An 18399-nucleotide genomic window follows, 5' to 3' on the forward strand; every position below is an offset into this window, starting at 1 on the left:
GGAGGTTGCAGTGAGCTGAGATCACACCACTGCACTACAGCCTGGGTGACAGAGCAACTCTGTCTCAAAGAGAAAGAGAGAGGAAAGAAAAAAGAAAAGATGGACAGATAAGAAAATGCCCTTGGAGATTAAGAGAAAGCAGCAACATAGGACCCTGGATAATGTGTTTGTTTAATAACTATCCTGATGAGTTCTCTGACTATTCCCAAATGAGTACGAGGCAATTCAGGCTGAACCAACAGAGGAGCCCTCCAGAATCTTATTTATGTACAACAGACATGCATGCACATTTACTAGAATGAGCCCCTCTCTGTGGTAGTCATGTCTGTTTCCACTGATTCCATCTGTTTCGTCTCTCTCCCTCCTATCCTGCTAGACCTTAATTCCTTCGACCTTCCCTGTTTTTCTAAGTCCCTTTCTTTCCCTTGCTATTTAACCTGCTATACTACGCAATTCATGTCCTCTGCGATAAGGAACATGCACTTCAGAGTTCTGTTGACATCTTGTATTCATTTATATTTAGTGAAAGAATGCAAAGGAGTCTACCTGGCAATATTCACTGGGCAGGAGGCAATAATTATTATTCAAATTAAAAGAAGCAGTAAAGGGAAATCCAGAAAAAGTGAAATATACTAATCTTCAGCTTTTCATTTCAGCCTACAAGGAAAAAATGAAGGAGCTGTCCATGCTGTCACTGATCTGCTCTTGCTTTTACCCGGAACCTCGCAACATCAACATCTATACTTACGATGGTGAGTTACCTATGATAGACATGCCCCTGCTAGCTAGATCATTAGGAAAGGTTCACATATACTTGTTTCTCACTGCTCCTGATATAATTACATCAATATTTTGTAGATCTCACTATTGACTTGCTATGTCTAGCTATTATGTCCAATTGATTACCTATTGCTCAAAACACTTTGAATTTGGTGCTGATAACAACACATCAATGTCTGTTAAGAAATGTGGATGGATTCTTATTAACAGCCACATACAGCATATCAACATCCACAATATGTCTAAGGCCTTTCTTTGCAAATAATATAATAGGCTAAGACATAATTGGAGTAGATCATAATTTATAAGAAAATGCTTTATACTTAGAAAACTCAAGAGAAAGAATCAACAACCATCACTGTTTTTGCTTTATTGTGGTCTTTATATAGTTTCTATATTTGGTGTATACATGTCAACAAGCTAATGATCATAATAATAATTGAGTCAATAAATAAAACTGACTTACGACTGAGGCCCTAGATAAAGAGGGTCTGAAAAGAAAAGCCTAAAGAATTAGCATGGCAATTAACATTATGGAGGTGCAACTCTTTAGGTTTGATTTATCTTGATTCATTTTGCTTACTTCGGCTCTGCCATAGTCCACATGACCTTGGGCAAATTGATACTTGGATTATCTGAGTCTCATTTACCTCTAGCATCTTCCTCTTGAGGTTGTTGTGAGGTTTAAATGGTTTAATGTAAGTCAAATACTCAAAACCAAGCCTAGCTCGTTATATCACTCTACAATGATAGCTATCATTATCAACATCATCCTTACCTAATTGAGTCAATTTAACTAAAATATTTTATACAGTTCTATGTATCCTAGATATCCCTAAGGCATATTTTGCTAACTCTCAGGCTCACAATTATTTTTCTTTTCCACATATGTAAAGAAAGACATTAACGACAAGACAAACTGACCTTGTGGCAGTTAACCCCTTCTGTGCCTTTAAAGCCTATTCGAAGACTCAAAGGCATTTTCCTTCCAAAGTTATTCTATCATGGCACAAAAATCATAAATGCTCGTTAACTGTTCCATAAGGAAGTGTCCTCCATGTGAAAGGAATTCTGTCTCCAAACAAAACATTCATTAGAATGCAGGGCCAATGCCTACTTTGTACAAATTCATTCGGTCAGCAAATAAATTAGACAGACCTTTATTATTTGCTAGATGTAGCTGTGAGGAAGGATCCAGCTATGTTTCTTACGAGACTCTAATGTCTAACTATGGGTTGTCACTGAGGATCCAGAGTTCAATACGGCGTAGTCCTCACCTTCAGAGAATTTAGGGCTTAGTAGAAGAGTCTTACATGAACGACCAGAATGTAGAACACAGAGTGGTTAGGACAAAGGAGCCAGGGATGGTTTTTGCTCGGTTAGGGATTGAAAAAGGAGGAAGAAAAAATGTGAAGTTATGTATGAGCTGATTCTTGAAATAAGCTGTTTTTATTTGCCTGTGTTCTCTCATAATCCTTTTCCATAGGCTTCTATAATTTTTATTGAGCTGTATTTAAAGTTGAAGTTGAATAGATAATTCAACAGTGCTTGTAAACTGTGCTTCCTAAAAGAGTCTGTAGAGAATTTCACATTTCTGCAGTCTTTAACTTGACCTGATATTTCTACGTTGAATAATAATGTGACTTGTTTATTACAGGCAAACATTATAGCAAGAAATTATTATTATTGTTTACATTTGTAAGCACTAAGTATTTGGTTTGTGCTTTGCATTCAGCATCCTTTATCTTTCAATCTTCACAACCACCTTAGAAAGAAGGCACTCTTTTTACTTCCATCTTTTAAATGAGGAAACAAAAGCATAAAGAAGTTAATTAACACAGCTATTAAGAGGGGCTTACTATTTGGATGCAAATATAGGCAGTTCTAATTCCAGAGCCTCTAACCTAAGCCATTTAAAACACTATCACCTTATCAAATAAGCTATTTTTATTTGCCCATGTTATCTTATAGTCCTTATCCATAGGCTTACATACTTTTTATAAAATTGTATTTAAAATTTAACTATGATCTTGGATGCCATCAGGAAAATGAAAAACATTTTTACATTTGTGAAGGAAAAAGCCCACATCATTTCCAATATACTTATTGAGTTAGTTTTATCTAGACTATCTGTTAGCAGCTAAGGATCTGAGGTCAAGTCCTGCCAGTCTGGCATTTTACTTGACCACAGCCTCTATGTGCACTAACCACGCTGCTAAAAGAACATTAATGGGGACATAACCTGCTGGCTTGGTTGCCACAACTTTAAAAAGACATTAATAAATTAGAGAGCACTTAGAGGTTAGGAAATAATACGGTGGTAAAGATCTAGAAACAGTGTCATTCTGGGGCACTTGAAGATGTTTAGCCTGGGGGAACAACTTGAAATGGAACATAACTGTTTTCAAATACTTGAAAAATGGTGGTGCACCACAGAGAACGGCCTAATCATGGGTAGCTTCACACCTCAAACAAGGATCAGTGGGCTAAAACCAGAGAGATGGAGTTTGGTACTCAAAGAATGCTCATCTGAAATCGAGGGCTGACCAACGAGGTTCTTTTAAAAATCATTACATTTTACTAAATTGTGAGTTCTGTAATTATAAATGTCTTAGCAGGTGCTAGTTATCATCTTTTCTATTATAAATTATACTATTTTATATAATAATTTGTATTATTCAGGCTTAAAACATAAGAGTCTGATAATCTGCTTATCTTTAATACATAAGCCACTGATAGAAAAAAATGGCTAACCATTCTTCAGTTCTTTTTCTTAATTGACCAATAAAAACTGTATATATTTGTGGTGTATGGCATATTTGGAATTATGTATATATACATTAGGGAATGGCTAAGTCAAGCAAATTCATATATGAATTACCCCACACACCTATCATTTATTTGTGATGAGAGCAAAAAATCTACTCTTTCAGTGATTTTCAAGAATACAGTACATTGTTATTAACAATAGTTAGCAGGTTGTACAATAAATCTCTTGTGGCCAGGCGTGGTGGCTCATGCCTGTAATCCCAGCACTTTGGGAGGCCAAAGCAGGCAGATCATGAGGTCAGGAGTTCAAGACCAGCCTGATCAACGTGGTGAAACCCTATCTCTACTAAAAATACAAAAATTAGCCGGGCATGTTGGTGAGCGCCTGTAATCCCAGCTACTCAAGAGGCTTAGGCAGGAGAATTGCTTGAACCTGGGAGGCGGAGGTTGCAGTGAGCCGAGATAGCACCATTGCACTCCAGTCTGGCAACAGAGTGAGACTCTGTCTAAAAAAAAAAAAAAAAGAGAAGAAGAAGAAGAAAAAAAAGTATCTTGCATTTGTTCTTCCTGTTTAACTGAAATTATGTATTCTTTGACCAACATCTTCCCAGTCTCCACCCCTATCCCCTGGTAACCACAATCCTACTCTGCTTCTCTGAGTTCAATTTTATGAACAGTCCACATGTAAGTGAGATCATATGGGATTCGTCTTTCTATGCCTAGCTTATTTCACCTAGCATAGTGTTCTCCAGGTTCACCCATATTATCAAAAATTACAGGATTTCCCCCAACTTTTTAAAGGCTGAATAGTATTCCATGTGTATGTGTATAAATTAGATAAGTCGATGTTGCCCCTCCCTCCTCCACCACAGTGGCTGTTTCCCTGGCTCCTAGCTTCAGCCGAGGTACACTAGAGGAGGATATTCTAAGCAGCAACAACACAGGAGCAAAGACATTACAATGGGGTGTTGGCTTATTGCCCCCGTTAGACTGTAAGCATCTTGAAGACAAGGACCCCATCACAGAGTGATGCTGTCATCCCTGGAGTGGACACTGTGCATGATTGATGACTGGAAGCAATGAATATACAGAAGGGCAAGACAGAAATCAGCAGGATGCTTTGCATATCAGCAGTGACTTTGCCAAATATGCCCAACTGTTCAGGGAGTTATATTGGTTTTAACATAGTTCCTGTGATTCCTAAGCACAGGAATGGTGATAATATATATAATGATGTATGCATATATATTCATATCTATATAATGATATCTCATTATATGTGAGAACTGGAGGACTCCATTATTTTTCTCGTCTAACCAAAACGTGCCTACAGCTATGATAATTTCCAAAAAAATAAATCTGTGCTGCTTGATTTTCATGCAAAGCTCATATTTATTCAAAAGGGAAATAAAGCTTAATTTAAAATCAAGTAGGCTAGGTTTTTCTAAGTACGCTTACCATTATTCAACTCCCTATAGGTATTGTCAAATTTCCCAATACTGTAAATATTCTGTTAAAATATATCCATAGTTATACTAAAGACAGAGAGGTCTTATATGTTCTAAACAACATAGAGCAAATGCTCATGAACAGCATTTTATTCCTATCTCCCGGAATAACAACGCTACTTCCAATTGCTGGAATCTAAATTATTAAAATAAACCCATGCTGCAAGCTTTATATGCTTCACATTTTTCAAATGTTCATTTTTCAGATATGGAAGTGAAGCAAATCAACAAACGTGCCTCTGGCCAGGCTTTTGAGCTGATCTTGAAGCCACCATCTCCCATCTCAGAAGCCCCACGAACTTTAGCTTCTCCAAAGAAGAAAGACCTGTCTCTGGAGGAGATCCAGAAGAAACTGGAGGCTGCAGAGGAAAGAAGAAAGGTAACTTTTTCCATAGGTTTTCCTTCACACTCTCCCTCCCCTTCTCCTCCCTCTCACACATGCGGGCACACCCACACGCACACACATACAGAGAACAATGACAGCTGAACCTGCGCCATCCCAACATGTATAGGTTTTCAGTAAACACAGAGCCAGGCTAGTTGGGGTAAAAACTGTAGATAAATGCTAATTTTAGGCTAGCCAAACCAGAGCTCTCAGAAACGCAAGGAGCTTCAGTGCCCTAGTGCCCCTTCCCCTATATTGAATCCCCTTATTATAAAAGCCTCCCTTCCCTAGACCATCAGGCAGACACACTGTAGAGAAAACACAGCCCTGTCAAACTCCAGTGGTGGGGAGGGGAAGGAGTGCTGCTTCCTCCCTCTCAGGATCTGTGTCGCCCCCTGTGTCAGGCGTGGTTTTCCTTGGAATTACAAATTACAAGATCTTCCCTCCAAGATCTTTCCTGCCCAGATGCTGTTCTCTTGTTCTCTTGGCCACAGGGTAAGGGCCAAGAGCTTGCCCCATTCCTCCTCAGAGTCCCACTGTCTGCCGTGGAAGTTGGTCCTTCCAAGATCAGGACCTTCTCTGAGAGCTTTGAATATGTTCTTTATCTTTTTCTAAGCCTTGATGGGTTTTTTTTTCTCTTTTTTCCATTGGTCCCTGCTTGTATTAAAGAGCTTTTCTTTTGCCAAATTTTTGATTTTCCATAATCACATGGCTAAGAAGAGCCAAGGGTATTAATATTTGAGAACATTCAGGAATCCTAGGGACTCTGTACACAGACAGAAGTTGTCTGAATGTGTCTGTTCCAACCATGTGGTTATGGTAGTTAATCCCATCAAGGTACTCTTGATCATCCAAAAATGGAATTCTTTTAGGTAATTCATCTCCTACATTGTATTTCCCATTACTTTTTATGATACAATTTTAGAATCAGGTAATCACTAAGAGCATGTTCCCTGCACAGTTTTATGATGTTGTCTGTAAAAAGTCAGCCATCACTTTGGACACTTCTATGTTGGATAATTAAAAAGAGAATGAAGACACTTCTATGTTGGATAATTAAAAAGAGAATGAAGACATTCAATCCTTCTCCTAAAGATTGAATTCTCCAAGAGAGAATGCAGGACAAACACAGATGTGCTGTGTATAGTATATGTGCATATATACACACATATATGTACACAAATATGTGTATTATCAAATAATGAGGCTCAAACGTTAGAAATCCTTAGATTAAATTTTCTAAACAAGAAAACACTAATATTTGTAGTTGAAAAAAAATCCTCCTATGATGTGTAACATGCTGATCTCAATTTTCACCTAAGAGTGATGTTCTCCAAATGTCTGATGAGTATTTCATATATATATATAAAATTACAATGATAATTGGTATATAGAGATATCTATATTATAGATATATTATATATAGCTATCTCTATATATTACATATACCAATTATAGATATAGATATAACAATGGTAACTGGTATATATGTGATGTGTATATGTGTATATGTATACAGTAATTATATATTAATATTGGTATACATATACCATAATTATATATTAATATTTGTGTGTGTATGTGTGTGTGTGTGTATATATATATATAAAATGCTAGTTATCATTGTTCTAAATTTAAAAAACAGGAACCTGAGCTACTAACTCGACTGTATATATACAGGAAGTTGCTTTAAAACATTTATAGCAGTTTTTTGTTGTTATTTATAGTTTATTCTCATAGTAAAGCTAAAATAAATTATTCAAAGTTATCAAAACTTTGCTACCAACAGATATAAGCAATGCCTAAAACAGTGGAGAGCATGTTACACCCAAAGCAGTTTAAGTTCTGACCCAAGCACTGGCATCTTATAGGCAATAAGTAGAGATATGAGTCATAGGTTGACATATATGAGATGCTATGGCTTGATTAGAATACAGAGCCAGTGGCCAGGCGCGGTGGCTCAAGCCTGTAATCCCAGCACTTTGGGAGGCCGAGACGGGTGGATCACGAGGTCAGGAGATCGAGACCATCCTGGCTAACCCGGTGAAACCCCGTCTCTACTAAAAAATACAAAAACTAGCCGGGCGAGGTGGCGGTCGCCTGTAGTCCCAGCTACTTGGGAGGCTGAGGCAGGAGAATGGCGTAAACCCGGGAGGCGGAGCTTGCAGTGAGCTGAGATCCTGCCACTGCACTCCAGCCTGGGGGACAGAGCGAGACTCCATCTCAAAAAAAAAAAAGAATACAGAGCCAGTGACTGAGGTGAAATTAAAACTCAAACCAAAATTCAACATCCTGATTTAGGATGTTGCTGATGTTTCTAGGTAATATACTTAATTTATTGAAAGAAATAATTGAGGATAAAAAAAGAACTGGGATCATCAAAATTAAGTAGTTGTTCTTATAAAAGTCCCTGAGGTTACTAATTAATGAATCTGATAAAGCTTCTGCACCCTGACAGCAAGAAATTATCAATGATTATACATTTAAACAATTGAATTGAACTAGAAACTGGCCACATGGTTAAAAGACATTTACAAATGTAATTATCCAGTGTTATGATGCCCAGAAAAAAAGTATTCCTTGGAACACTTTAAAAGCTATATTCCATCACCTTTCCAGTTATTTGTTAAAAATTTTGTAATGTAAAGATCACCATACAGATTATGTCCTAGTGGTTGGGTTTTATTTTTATCTTTTTATTTTTTGTTGTTAATGGTAGAGTTTTAATTAAAAGAAAATACAACTAATTAGCAGAAAGTGCCAACTTTAAAAGTCACTAATTGATTTTACTCAGAGGTTATATTGACTTAATTAGCACTAATTTAAAGAACTATTAATTCTCTTTTAAGAGTCTTTAGCAAGTGCATATATCTCAGTAATTATGTTAGTAAGGACATGCCTATAACCAAAACCCAACTCAACTAGTTAAAACAAAAAGCAAATATGGGACTAAAAAGTCTAGGAGTGGCGACAGCATTAGAAACAGCTGGATCCAGGGATCACAGTATTATCAGAAAGTTTTCTTTTAATGCCTGTCATCTCTTCCTGCATTTAATTGGTTTCATTACCAAGAAAGTTAAATTTCAATAGTCAGTTCCAAATTATTTTTCTCACAACTTAGTGCCTCTGGCAGAAACAGAGCTTCTTTTTCCCAATAGTTTAACGAAAGTCCTGAAATTGAGTTTCAATGGCCTGACCTGGATCACATGTCCAACCTAGAATCAATCACTGTGGCCAAGAGGATGTAGTAGTTTGATTTGCTAGCCTGAATCACATGCCCACCACTGACCTGCAAAGGAGTTTAACTAAGATCCCTGGGGTAAGAATTGTGGAGGAGTAGTTCCCCAGAAGAAAATCGAGGTGTTCTCCCAAGAGGAAGGGGTAGTGGATCCTAAGTAAACAAAACTATAGATGTCTACATTTTCTCTCTATAAATGTTTAGTGTTCCTATAACAAGTAGAATAATTATTTAGTTCATACACTATTCAATTTGCAACTCTCTTCTGTTGCCCTGCTGCAGTTATTTTCTTATAGATGGAATGAAAAATATCAATCTAGGCAGCTCTGTGAAACAGTACTGTTCAAGGAATATAATGTGAGCCAGGCCGGGTGTGGTGGCTCATGGCTATAATCCCAGCACTTTGGGATGCCGAGGCAGGTGGATCATCTGAGGTCAGGAGTTCAAGACCAACCTGGCCAAAATGGCGAAACCTATCTCTACTAAAAATACAAAAATTCACTGAGCGTGGTGGCGGGCACCTGTAATCCCAGCTACTGGGGAGGCTGAGGCAGAAGAATTGCTTGAACCCAGGAGGTGGAGGTTGCAGTGAGCAGAGATGGTGCCATTGCACTCCAGCCTGGATGACAGAGCAAGACTCCATCTCAAAAAAAAAGGAAAGAAAGAAATATAACGTAAGCCATACGTGTATTTTTAAATTTTCTACAAGCCACATTTTTAAAATAATGTGAAATGAATTTTAATAAAATATTCTTCACCCAATATATTCAAAACATTATTTCAATATGCATATAATCAATATAGAAGTATTAATGAGCTGTTTCACACTCTTTTATTCATACTAAGTATTTGAAACCCAGTGTGTATTTTACATTTACAACTCTTTTCAGTTCATGTTAGATATATTCCCAGTGCCTAGTAGCCAAAGGCAGCCAGTAGCAGATACAGATATTAAAACAGAAAACATCTAGGGAATAATGGGGAAACTTTAGGCCTAAGTTTTTAAAATCAATACCAGATAATTATTCAGATTCAACTTTACTTTTACATATATATATTCTTTAAAAATTACATTGATATGGGAACTCGGAAAGTTCAAAATACATTTCCATTCTATGGCTTTAATCTTTACATCGTCAGAGCTAATGCAAGTGTGAAGTTTAGGATGCACTGTAAGTAATAGGATCTTCTAAATCTTACGCCCTCTTGTTCAACTACCTACTCTATTTCTATTTCAGTTCCTCACTGTGGGGAGGGGACTTCTCTGAACTTGGGTTTCACCTCTTACTCTCTTTCATGGTAACTAGGTTTTCCTTTGTAGCACCTAGCACAATTAGTAAGTAATTAGTATTTATTGGCATGTTAGTATTTATATGCATATGTATTTATTTAACCCTATGTCTCCCACTAGATTATAAACTCCATGAAGATAGAACTTGTCTTTTGTTTAATAGTGCTTGGCAATAGTTAGTACTACAAAAAATATTTTTCTTTCTTCTTCAACTCCTGTTAGCCATTGCCTGAGTACTACAAATGTTTTTAAGTGAATAAATAAATAATAACTTACAGGGTCAAATGTGAAAGTGGCAATATATAGCTTGTTTTGATTTTTTATTCCATCCTCCCATCCTAAAACAATTACAGGCACTAAGTTTCCAAATGACATCTGAAACAGTAGTAAGGAATTCCTAGTCTGGGCAAAATCACTCAGTCAACAAATATTTATCAAGCACTTACTATTTGGCAGGCCCCGTTCTAGGCACAGGGGATACTCATCAACCTTACATTCGAGTGGGAGAGAAAGAGCTAATAAATACATATGCCGCGTATTAGATGACACAAAATTAGCAGGACAAAGAGAACTGGGGGTGTGGGGGTGAAAGAAGCTATAATATATTATATAATTATTACTATATATAATAATATAATTATTGGATAGTCAGAAAAAAACCTCTTGAGTAAGAGAACATTTGAAAAGAAGCACAAAGGTAGCAAGGGAGTAAGGCAGGCAGCTCTTCTCTGGGACCTGAACATTCAAAGTAATGAGAGTAACAGATACGAAGGCCCCGAGATAGCAGTGTACGAGGTGCATTTAAAAAATAGCACAGAGGCCAGTGTGGCTGAAGCTGAGAGAGCAGGGGGAGAGTGGTAGCAACTGAAGTCAGAGGTAGCAATTAAGGACTTTGACTTCACATGAAATGGGAGATTATTAAGGATAATAAAGCCATTTCACTACTTTATGTGAGTCGCAGCATCTTTTTAAAGAAGTATCTGTTTTTTAAAAGGGGGAGATGACTAGAAAAATAAATAGTATTAGATAAATAGAGAAAACACGAAAACGTTTTAGACTAAGACAGTGATTCCAGAACTAAGGATCCACAGAGGCAAGAATGCAGAAAGTGTGTGTTTCAGAGAAGTGGGTAGACCAGTGGTTTCGACTAGTGGATTTGGATAAGGAGTTTGAGAGTAGTGAGGTGAGATTAGGGAGGGCTATGAATGCCAGGTGAGTGGGCAAATTCCATTATGTAAAGAGTAAGGAGTCACTATAGACTTTCCAAAAATACATACACATTCCACCTGACCCACAGGTTAGCAACATTCCATTGCCCTGGACTTATTTCCTTTCCTATAAGTTACAGGTTTCTGAAGATTCTACCTAGCGAACATATTACTTTTAAATAAGTATTAATAAATTATCTTACCATGATTATAATCAAAGGAATCTGTAATTGCTAATTATTTCTGATTAAAAGATAAACAGTTTTGCACTAAATTGACATAATTCTAACTCAAAGTAAATATACAGATAGACATGGATATAGATGTGAAATGTGATTTCTGTTAGGGCGTTTTAAACATAAAAAAACTTATGAATTCTCCTCCCTCCCCCTACCCCTAATGGCTTGAAGGCCTCTTCCTGGGACTTCAGGGACCCCTTCAGGGAACTAATGACCTAGGCTGTGTTTGGGGGGCTTTCTGGATTTATAGCTGGAAGGGTGCCACAGAGGCGTCTCTACTTGGGCTCAGATTCACTTTGTGTTCAATGTTTTGGCAATTTCCTCACCTCCCCACTCCATCTGTTGACATTACTGCAGCACTGACCATCTGGTTACTAGGTTGGAGGATACGCCCTCAGGCTTCTTTGAGGCAGAATTAATGCTCCAGTCATTAGCTAGTAGAAGAAGCTTGTCATAAAAAGAATAAGCGCTTTCCCTGCTTTTTCTCCATTCTTTGATTATCGCTGGTAGTCAGTGATAATCACTTCTATTAGTCTGTATCAATCTCATCTGGGCATCTTGAAGCTCATCTCCTGAAATCAAAGTTTCCATAATGCAACTGACCCACAAGGGGGAAATGACATGAACACTTTAACCATCCATTTATCATTTATTCATTCATTCAACCAACATGTATTTGGCAAGAGGCAGCAGAGCTAGCCTAACTATATATCCCAGTTGGCCCAGGACAACCCCAGCTAACTCTCGTTGTTTTGATACCATTATTAATTATTTCTCTTTTATTCTCATAAGTGTTCCAGTTTGGACAATCAATTACATGGGCATCCTTAGCAGGGCACAGTGTTTAAGAGCATCTTTAAAACATTGTCTTTAAGAACCTGTGGTTAAGAGAAATATCTGTGTTCAAATCCTGGTTCCACCACTTAAAAGCTGTGTGACCTCAAGCAAGTGACTTAATCTCCCTATGTCCTCTTTCATCAATTTGTAGAATGAGACTAGTAATAGAACTTATGTCACGTAGTTAGTGTGAGAATTGGAAGGTTACTCTATAAAGACATATAACCGGCATGGTAAAAGGGTTAGCAATTACTATGTGAAGATGCATCCAGTTTCTGACCTCACAGAGATTATCTAGCAAACTCATGATTTTATAAAGAAAAGAAGTTTCTCATTAACAGAGACTGAAATGCTACCATACAATACATTGCTTTTTTTTTTTTTTTTTTTTTTTTTTTTTGAGACGGAGTCAGGCTCTGTTACTCAGGCTGGAGCACAGTGGTGCCACCTTAGCTAATTGCAACCTTCACCTCCCAGATTCAAGCAATTCTCCTGCCTCAGTCTCCCAAGTAGCTGGGATTACAAGCACCCACCACCACACCCGGCTAATTTTTATATTTTTAGTAGAGACAAGGTTTTGTCATATTGGCCAGACAGGTCTCGAACTCCTGACCTCAGGTAATCCACCCACCTCAGACTTCTGAAGTGCTGGGATTACAGGCATGAGGCAGAGTGCCCAGACAATATTTTTAAATATTATAAAATATTCTTTATCAAATTGCATAGAAGAAAAGAAAGTTTGATAGGTAATAGATATATAAATAGGTCAGGCCAATTAAAAGTGTCTTGAAAAAAATTAATATTGTGAAAACGAAAGGATCTTAATAACATTGATAAAATCTCACCCTAAAAGAGATTAAATTAAAAAGCACGCTACTCGAACCAGTCCAGTGAGATTTCATTAGCATGCTCTCATTACTGGCATAATCAGCTTCAAAGTCACTAAGCCTCTGAAAGGAAGATGTGTTGCTTATTCTTAATAAAATGGCATAAAAGTGATTATTAGTCACCAAACATGATAGACTTACCTTTTCCATTTGTTGGTATCTCACATTGTAGATGGCAATTAAAATGGAATCCAGGGAAAGAGGGGGTGGTTTGTATAGCAATGGATTATGAAACAAAGTACTGGATTATTCACAGCTTGACATTCAGGAAACATTCTGCTCCTTACAGAATATGGCACGTGGGCCACAGAGTCTTCCTGTGTGCTACCTTCTTGGTGAAGAAGAGCACCCCCACGTTTCTTTTCCTAGGAGCTAACCACAGTAAACCCATTACACACTTTAGCAGAAGGGCTCATTCTAAAGGTCTTTGGATTTTAATCATTTTAAATTTCCTGTTATGCTTCGGGCTCTTCAACTCAAAGTGAATATTGTACTCTTTGGTTTTACATAATTATATTCAATTGTCATATTTCAACAGGACATTATTTGTGACTTTAGACGGGTCAGTAATGATTTTTCATTGTTAGCAGTGAAGTCAATAATTACAGACACATCACCTAACCTACTTGTGTAAAGGCATTTTTGGTACTAGCAGATTTAGTGTCTGATCAACGGTCCTGGATAGCAAGTAATGTATCCCCCAAATAATGAAAAGTGACAAGAAAATAAATATGTTTACTTCAGAAATAAATGGAAAATTAGTGCTATCTAAAATGTAGTCTTAAGTCTCATCTGTGTACATAAAATAAAATGAGTTTTATGTACCAGTTACTCAAATTTATCTTCCACTCCATTTGTACAATAATTAAACTTTTATACTCAGTAATATAAAAATTGGTAATTAACCTCTTTGCAAAATGTTAAAGTGTTCCTAAATGTACAATAAGTCTCCTTCCCTGTCTCATTGTTTTTCCCTCCATGTACCTCTCATGTAATTATTTCAGTGATTGAGTTCAGTGTGAGGAGGTTTATGCCTAGAAAAGGTGCTCACCAGTAATGTGCCTCAGTTCCCATAATAGCAAGATCGAGAAGGTTCCTTAGTCTCCCGGAATGTCACATTGAACATCTCAGTTCTATATTTTGCCCTGACATTTGCATTATATCAGCTGATCGTTGTCTTGCCCTAATTTTCCATTTTAATATTTTAGTGACCTTCTATGTTAGGTACAGGTTATTTAGAAGTGTTCCTCCAAGGCCAGATACTTTTTCCTTGGACAAGTTATTTTTAACAACTTTAGTGATTTTCTCACTTCACCACCCTCCCTGTCATAAGTCCATGCAATCCTAATTCCTTTCTGCTAATCTGCACAGTCAAGATATAAAGTAAGAATACCTATTTGAACATGTAGTGAGAACTTCACTTCTTTGCCAAAAATGAAGGAAAATGCTACCACTTTTGCATATCGCATGTTTTTTATTCTACAGCCTCACTCATTTCATGTCACGTTTTAGTGCAGTTTTCTGGACTAACTGCTTATTTTCTCATTGAGTAAACTGCCTATTTGCTCATTGGAATCAGAACCAGTTCTCTTCCTTGAGGGTCTGACTAGAAGATTAAACTATGTTCATGTGAGAATCAAGTTCTACCTAAGAAATGAGTTAGAGGAGTTATGGGCAGCAATATCTATCCGGATGCTACACTGTGAAAAAGGAAGAGAGGTTATGCCTTTCTGCCCCGATGGGGTAGCAGAGACCTTAGGAACTGAGGTAGATGCCCCCATGGTTATTAGCTCCACTTAATAATTTGTTCAAAAATTGGCTGCTGGACAGGTGTCGTGGTACACGCCTATAGTCCCAGCTACCCGGGAGGCTGAGGCAAGAGAATCTCTTGAGCCCAGGAATTTGAGGCTATACTAAACTAAGATCACACCACTGCACTCCAACCTGGGCAACAAAGCAAGACGCTGTCTCTAAATTTTAAAAAAAATTCAGTGCTTATGAATAGAGACTAATATAGGAAGTTATAAGTATTTCCTCAGGATAGAATGCTTTCCACCATAATTGACTTCACATCCTGTATTTTTGTGTGTGTGGACTTAAGCTTTAAATATTTGAAACACAGACAATTATTAGGTCCTGCAAATGTGTGAGTTGAGATAATAGTAGATATAACATTCCCTTCCAGAGTGTAAGAAAAGGCACCACAGAAGTGAGCAGCCCTGAAGCACAGCTTGGCCCAGTTTGGCAGGTCTCTGTGAGTTAGCAGCAAACTCATGTGACCACACTCTGTACTGCCTTCTGTTTCTGTTTCACCCCATTAATTGTGCTAAAGAAATGCACTTGACACCTATGCTGTGTAATCTCATTTAGCCCCAATAGCTACAAAAGTACTAACCCCATTAAATTGAGGCATTTCAAACTGAGCCAAACGTTGCACTCCAGTAAATGCAGTAGGCATTGGTTATAATGGGAATTCTCCATTATTCATAATGGGAACTGCAGGAGTTTGTTCATGCAGATCAAATGTGTCCCACCAAGGCAAGAAATATGGAAAAGTGTGTGTTGCTGTATTACCTTGTAATTTCAAAGCCTTCCCGTCTGAATCTTATTTCCATGCTGTTTCCTCTTGACTTTGGTTCTTTCACAAAGGAAAATTAAGAACGCAAATGTAAACATTAAGTTAAAACACAACTGAACAAAGTGCCAAAGTTAATTGGAGCATCTGAAAATGAAACATTTGGCAGTTGCAGTGGCCTCTTGATAATAATGCACAGTAACTCTCTGTAAACTGATCCTGTCTGAAGAGCAGCAGGCGCATGGCCCCTGGCCATGAAGTCTATCTCAAAACGCCAGGGTCAACAAAGCAGGATGCAAACCCAGGCTTTCTGAATACCAGGTTAGGGCTCATGTCACTGTGCCGCAGGAGTTTCTGTAGAAAGGCTACTTTTAAAAAGTGGCCATTAAAAATTCGGGTGGATCCTATCTAGGGCAGTAACGGAAACACTGATCTATGAAAAGAGGAGCATGAAGGAATTGTTAAACCACTGAGCAGAAATGTTACATTGCGCCCGGCGCGGTGACTCATGCCTCTAATCCCAGCACTTTGGGAGGCTAATGCGGGCGGATCACAAGGTCAGGAGATCGAGACCCTCCTGGCTAACGCGGTGAAATCCCGTCTCTACTAAAAATTCAAAAAATCAGCCCGGTCTAGTGGCAGGCGCCTGTAGTCTCAGCTATTAGGGAGGCTGAGGCAGGAGAATGGCGTGAACCCGGGAGGCGGAGCTTGCAGTGAGACGAGACCGCGCCACTACGCGATTTACACACACACACCTCTCTCCCTGTAACAATTCCGTAGTCCTGATAACAGCAAATAAGCAAAGTCTATGTAGGATGCTTTACCGACAGTCCCACCTAGAGGCAGGAGAGTGAACCAGCTAGAAAATGTTTTATTCATACTTCTTCCAGAAAGGCATCATTGGAGTTTGAATTCAATTTATGTTATACTTTTCTTATTATTTTTATATTAGTTTTCCTGAAACTAATACAAAGTAAGAAAGTGTTGGTTCCACTAAAAACGTCCTGAAACCTGCCAAGCACAGTGGCTCACACCTATAATCCCAGCACTTTGGGAGGCCAAGACAGGCAGATCACTTGAGCCAGGAGTTCAAGACTAGCTTGGTCAACATGACGAAACCCTGTCTCTACTAAAAATACAAAAATTAGCAGGACATGGTAGCACACACCTGTAATCCCAGCTACTCAGGAAGCTGAGACATGAGACTCGCTTGAACCTGGGAGACAGAGGTTACAGTGATCAGAGATCATGCCACTGCACTCCTGCCTGGGTGACAGAGCAAGACTCTATCTAAAAAATAAAACAAAAACAAATAAATAATAAACTGTCCTGGAACCATTATGGGTGAGCCACAGACCTATTCCTGATCAACTTCAGAACAAACACATCAATAAAGAAGTGTAAGGCTGTCTGACCTTACCATTTCTATAGAATTTTATTTGAAGAGAAGTTTCTCCTTTCTCCAGGCCCCATATTGTTTATACAACAAGACCTTTCCAGTAAATGCACACAACCACTACCATCAACTAAAATGTTTTCCCATTAATGCTTTCAATGGTAATCAGTATTTAATAGGGAACTTAGGAGTATTTTTTGATCAACCATTGTTTAGATATTCCCATTTATAATTACTCTTGTGAAGGATCGCCTCAGGGTATCAGCTGATCCTAAGAAATTATCCAGGAGCCATAAGTGTGTAATAATTTAGTCTTAAACCTTGGATAGGTCAGTATTGGGTAGGACTTTTCTCAGCTGCATAATGGGGAGAATAAAAAGAATATGGAAAGAAGTTACATAACACATCCTGGGTCACAAACAGAGGTAAGACTTGAACACAGACCTGACATCAAAGCCCATGCCAGTAGGACTTACAAAAGGTAGACTGGACTACCTGCGTTTGAATCATTAGTGATGCTTATCACTGGGCCTCACCAAAGAACCTTGGAATCAGAATCTCTGGAGGTAGATGCCAGGCACCTGCATTGTTATCAAGTGCTCCAGTGATTACCATCCACTGTACAGAGTCATACAGCCTCCTGATGCTGGAAGAAAATTACAGTGCTCAAAGTGTGGGGCAGGGTGTACATCTGGATCTAAATCACTGAGCAACCACAGGGTTTCAAGAGAGGGTCAAAACAAAGACTTTCTGCTCTCTGTGGCCAAGTGAACACTAAATTTGCACTGTTCTCAGATCTCCAAAGAGACTTTGGTGTATGGGGGATGGGGGTGGGGGAAAGGGAGTGTGAATAAAAGGAGAAAGTGAATTTGATGATTTGATTGATTGATGAAAGTTGAAAAGCTCATTGTAAGGCCTAGCCTACAGTTGATTAAAAAGCAATGGATCAGGAAGATCAGAACTTGCCTCAGTCCTCGACCATTTTCCTCAGGCTTTAATGGGATATTGCCATCCAGTAATTCATTATAGCGTTTTCTGTTGCATAAATGCTTAGCAACAACTTCTTTTTTAAAAAAATTTGTAACTCCTCAATGAGGATTAAATGCTTCTTCTTCTAAGACAGTCTGAAATATATTCACAGCTGAAAATTCAGCTAACCACATTTCCCAACTAGCCACATTCTATAGAAAACTCTAAGCCATGCAGATGAGTACAGACTTGACAATAGTGCTCAAGGCTGGAAGTACTATTCATCGGAAAAGAACGCTCCCTCCAATTGGTGGGCT

The 18399-nt window shown here is 38.2% G+C and overlaps 1 protein-coding gene across 2 annotated transcripts in view; it reads left to right on the top strand.

Moving 5' to 3' along the window:
- STMN2 (stathmin 2) overlaps positions 1-18399 on the top strand; it is a 55767-nt gene that overhangs the window by 26072 nt on the left and 11296 nt on the right. For both annotated transcript variants that reach the window (XM_023227764.2, XM_023227765.1), the window contains 2 exons: positions 657-752; positions 5264-5436. In XM_023227764.2, coding sequence (XP_023083532.1) covers positions 657-752; positions 5264-5436 — 269 coding nt within the window. The remainder of the gene's footprint in view (positions 1-656; positions 753-5263; positions 5437-18399) is intronic.

This window comes from Piliocolobus tephrosceles, chromosome 7 (genome assembly GCF_002776525.5).
Source record: "Piliocolobus tephrosceles isolate RC106 chromosome 7, ASM277652v3, whole genome shotgun sequence".
Classification (NCBI taxonomy): Eukaryota; Metazoa; Chordata; class Mammalia; order Primates; family Cercopithecidae; genus Piliocolobus; species Piliocolobus tephrosceles.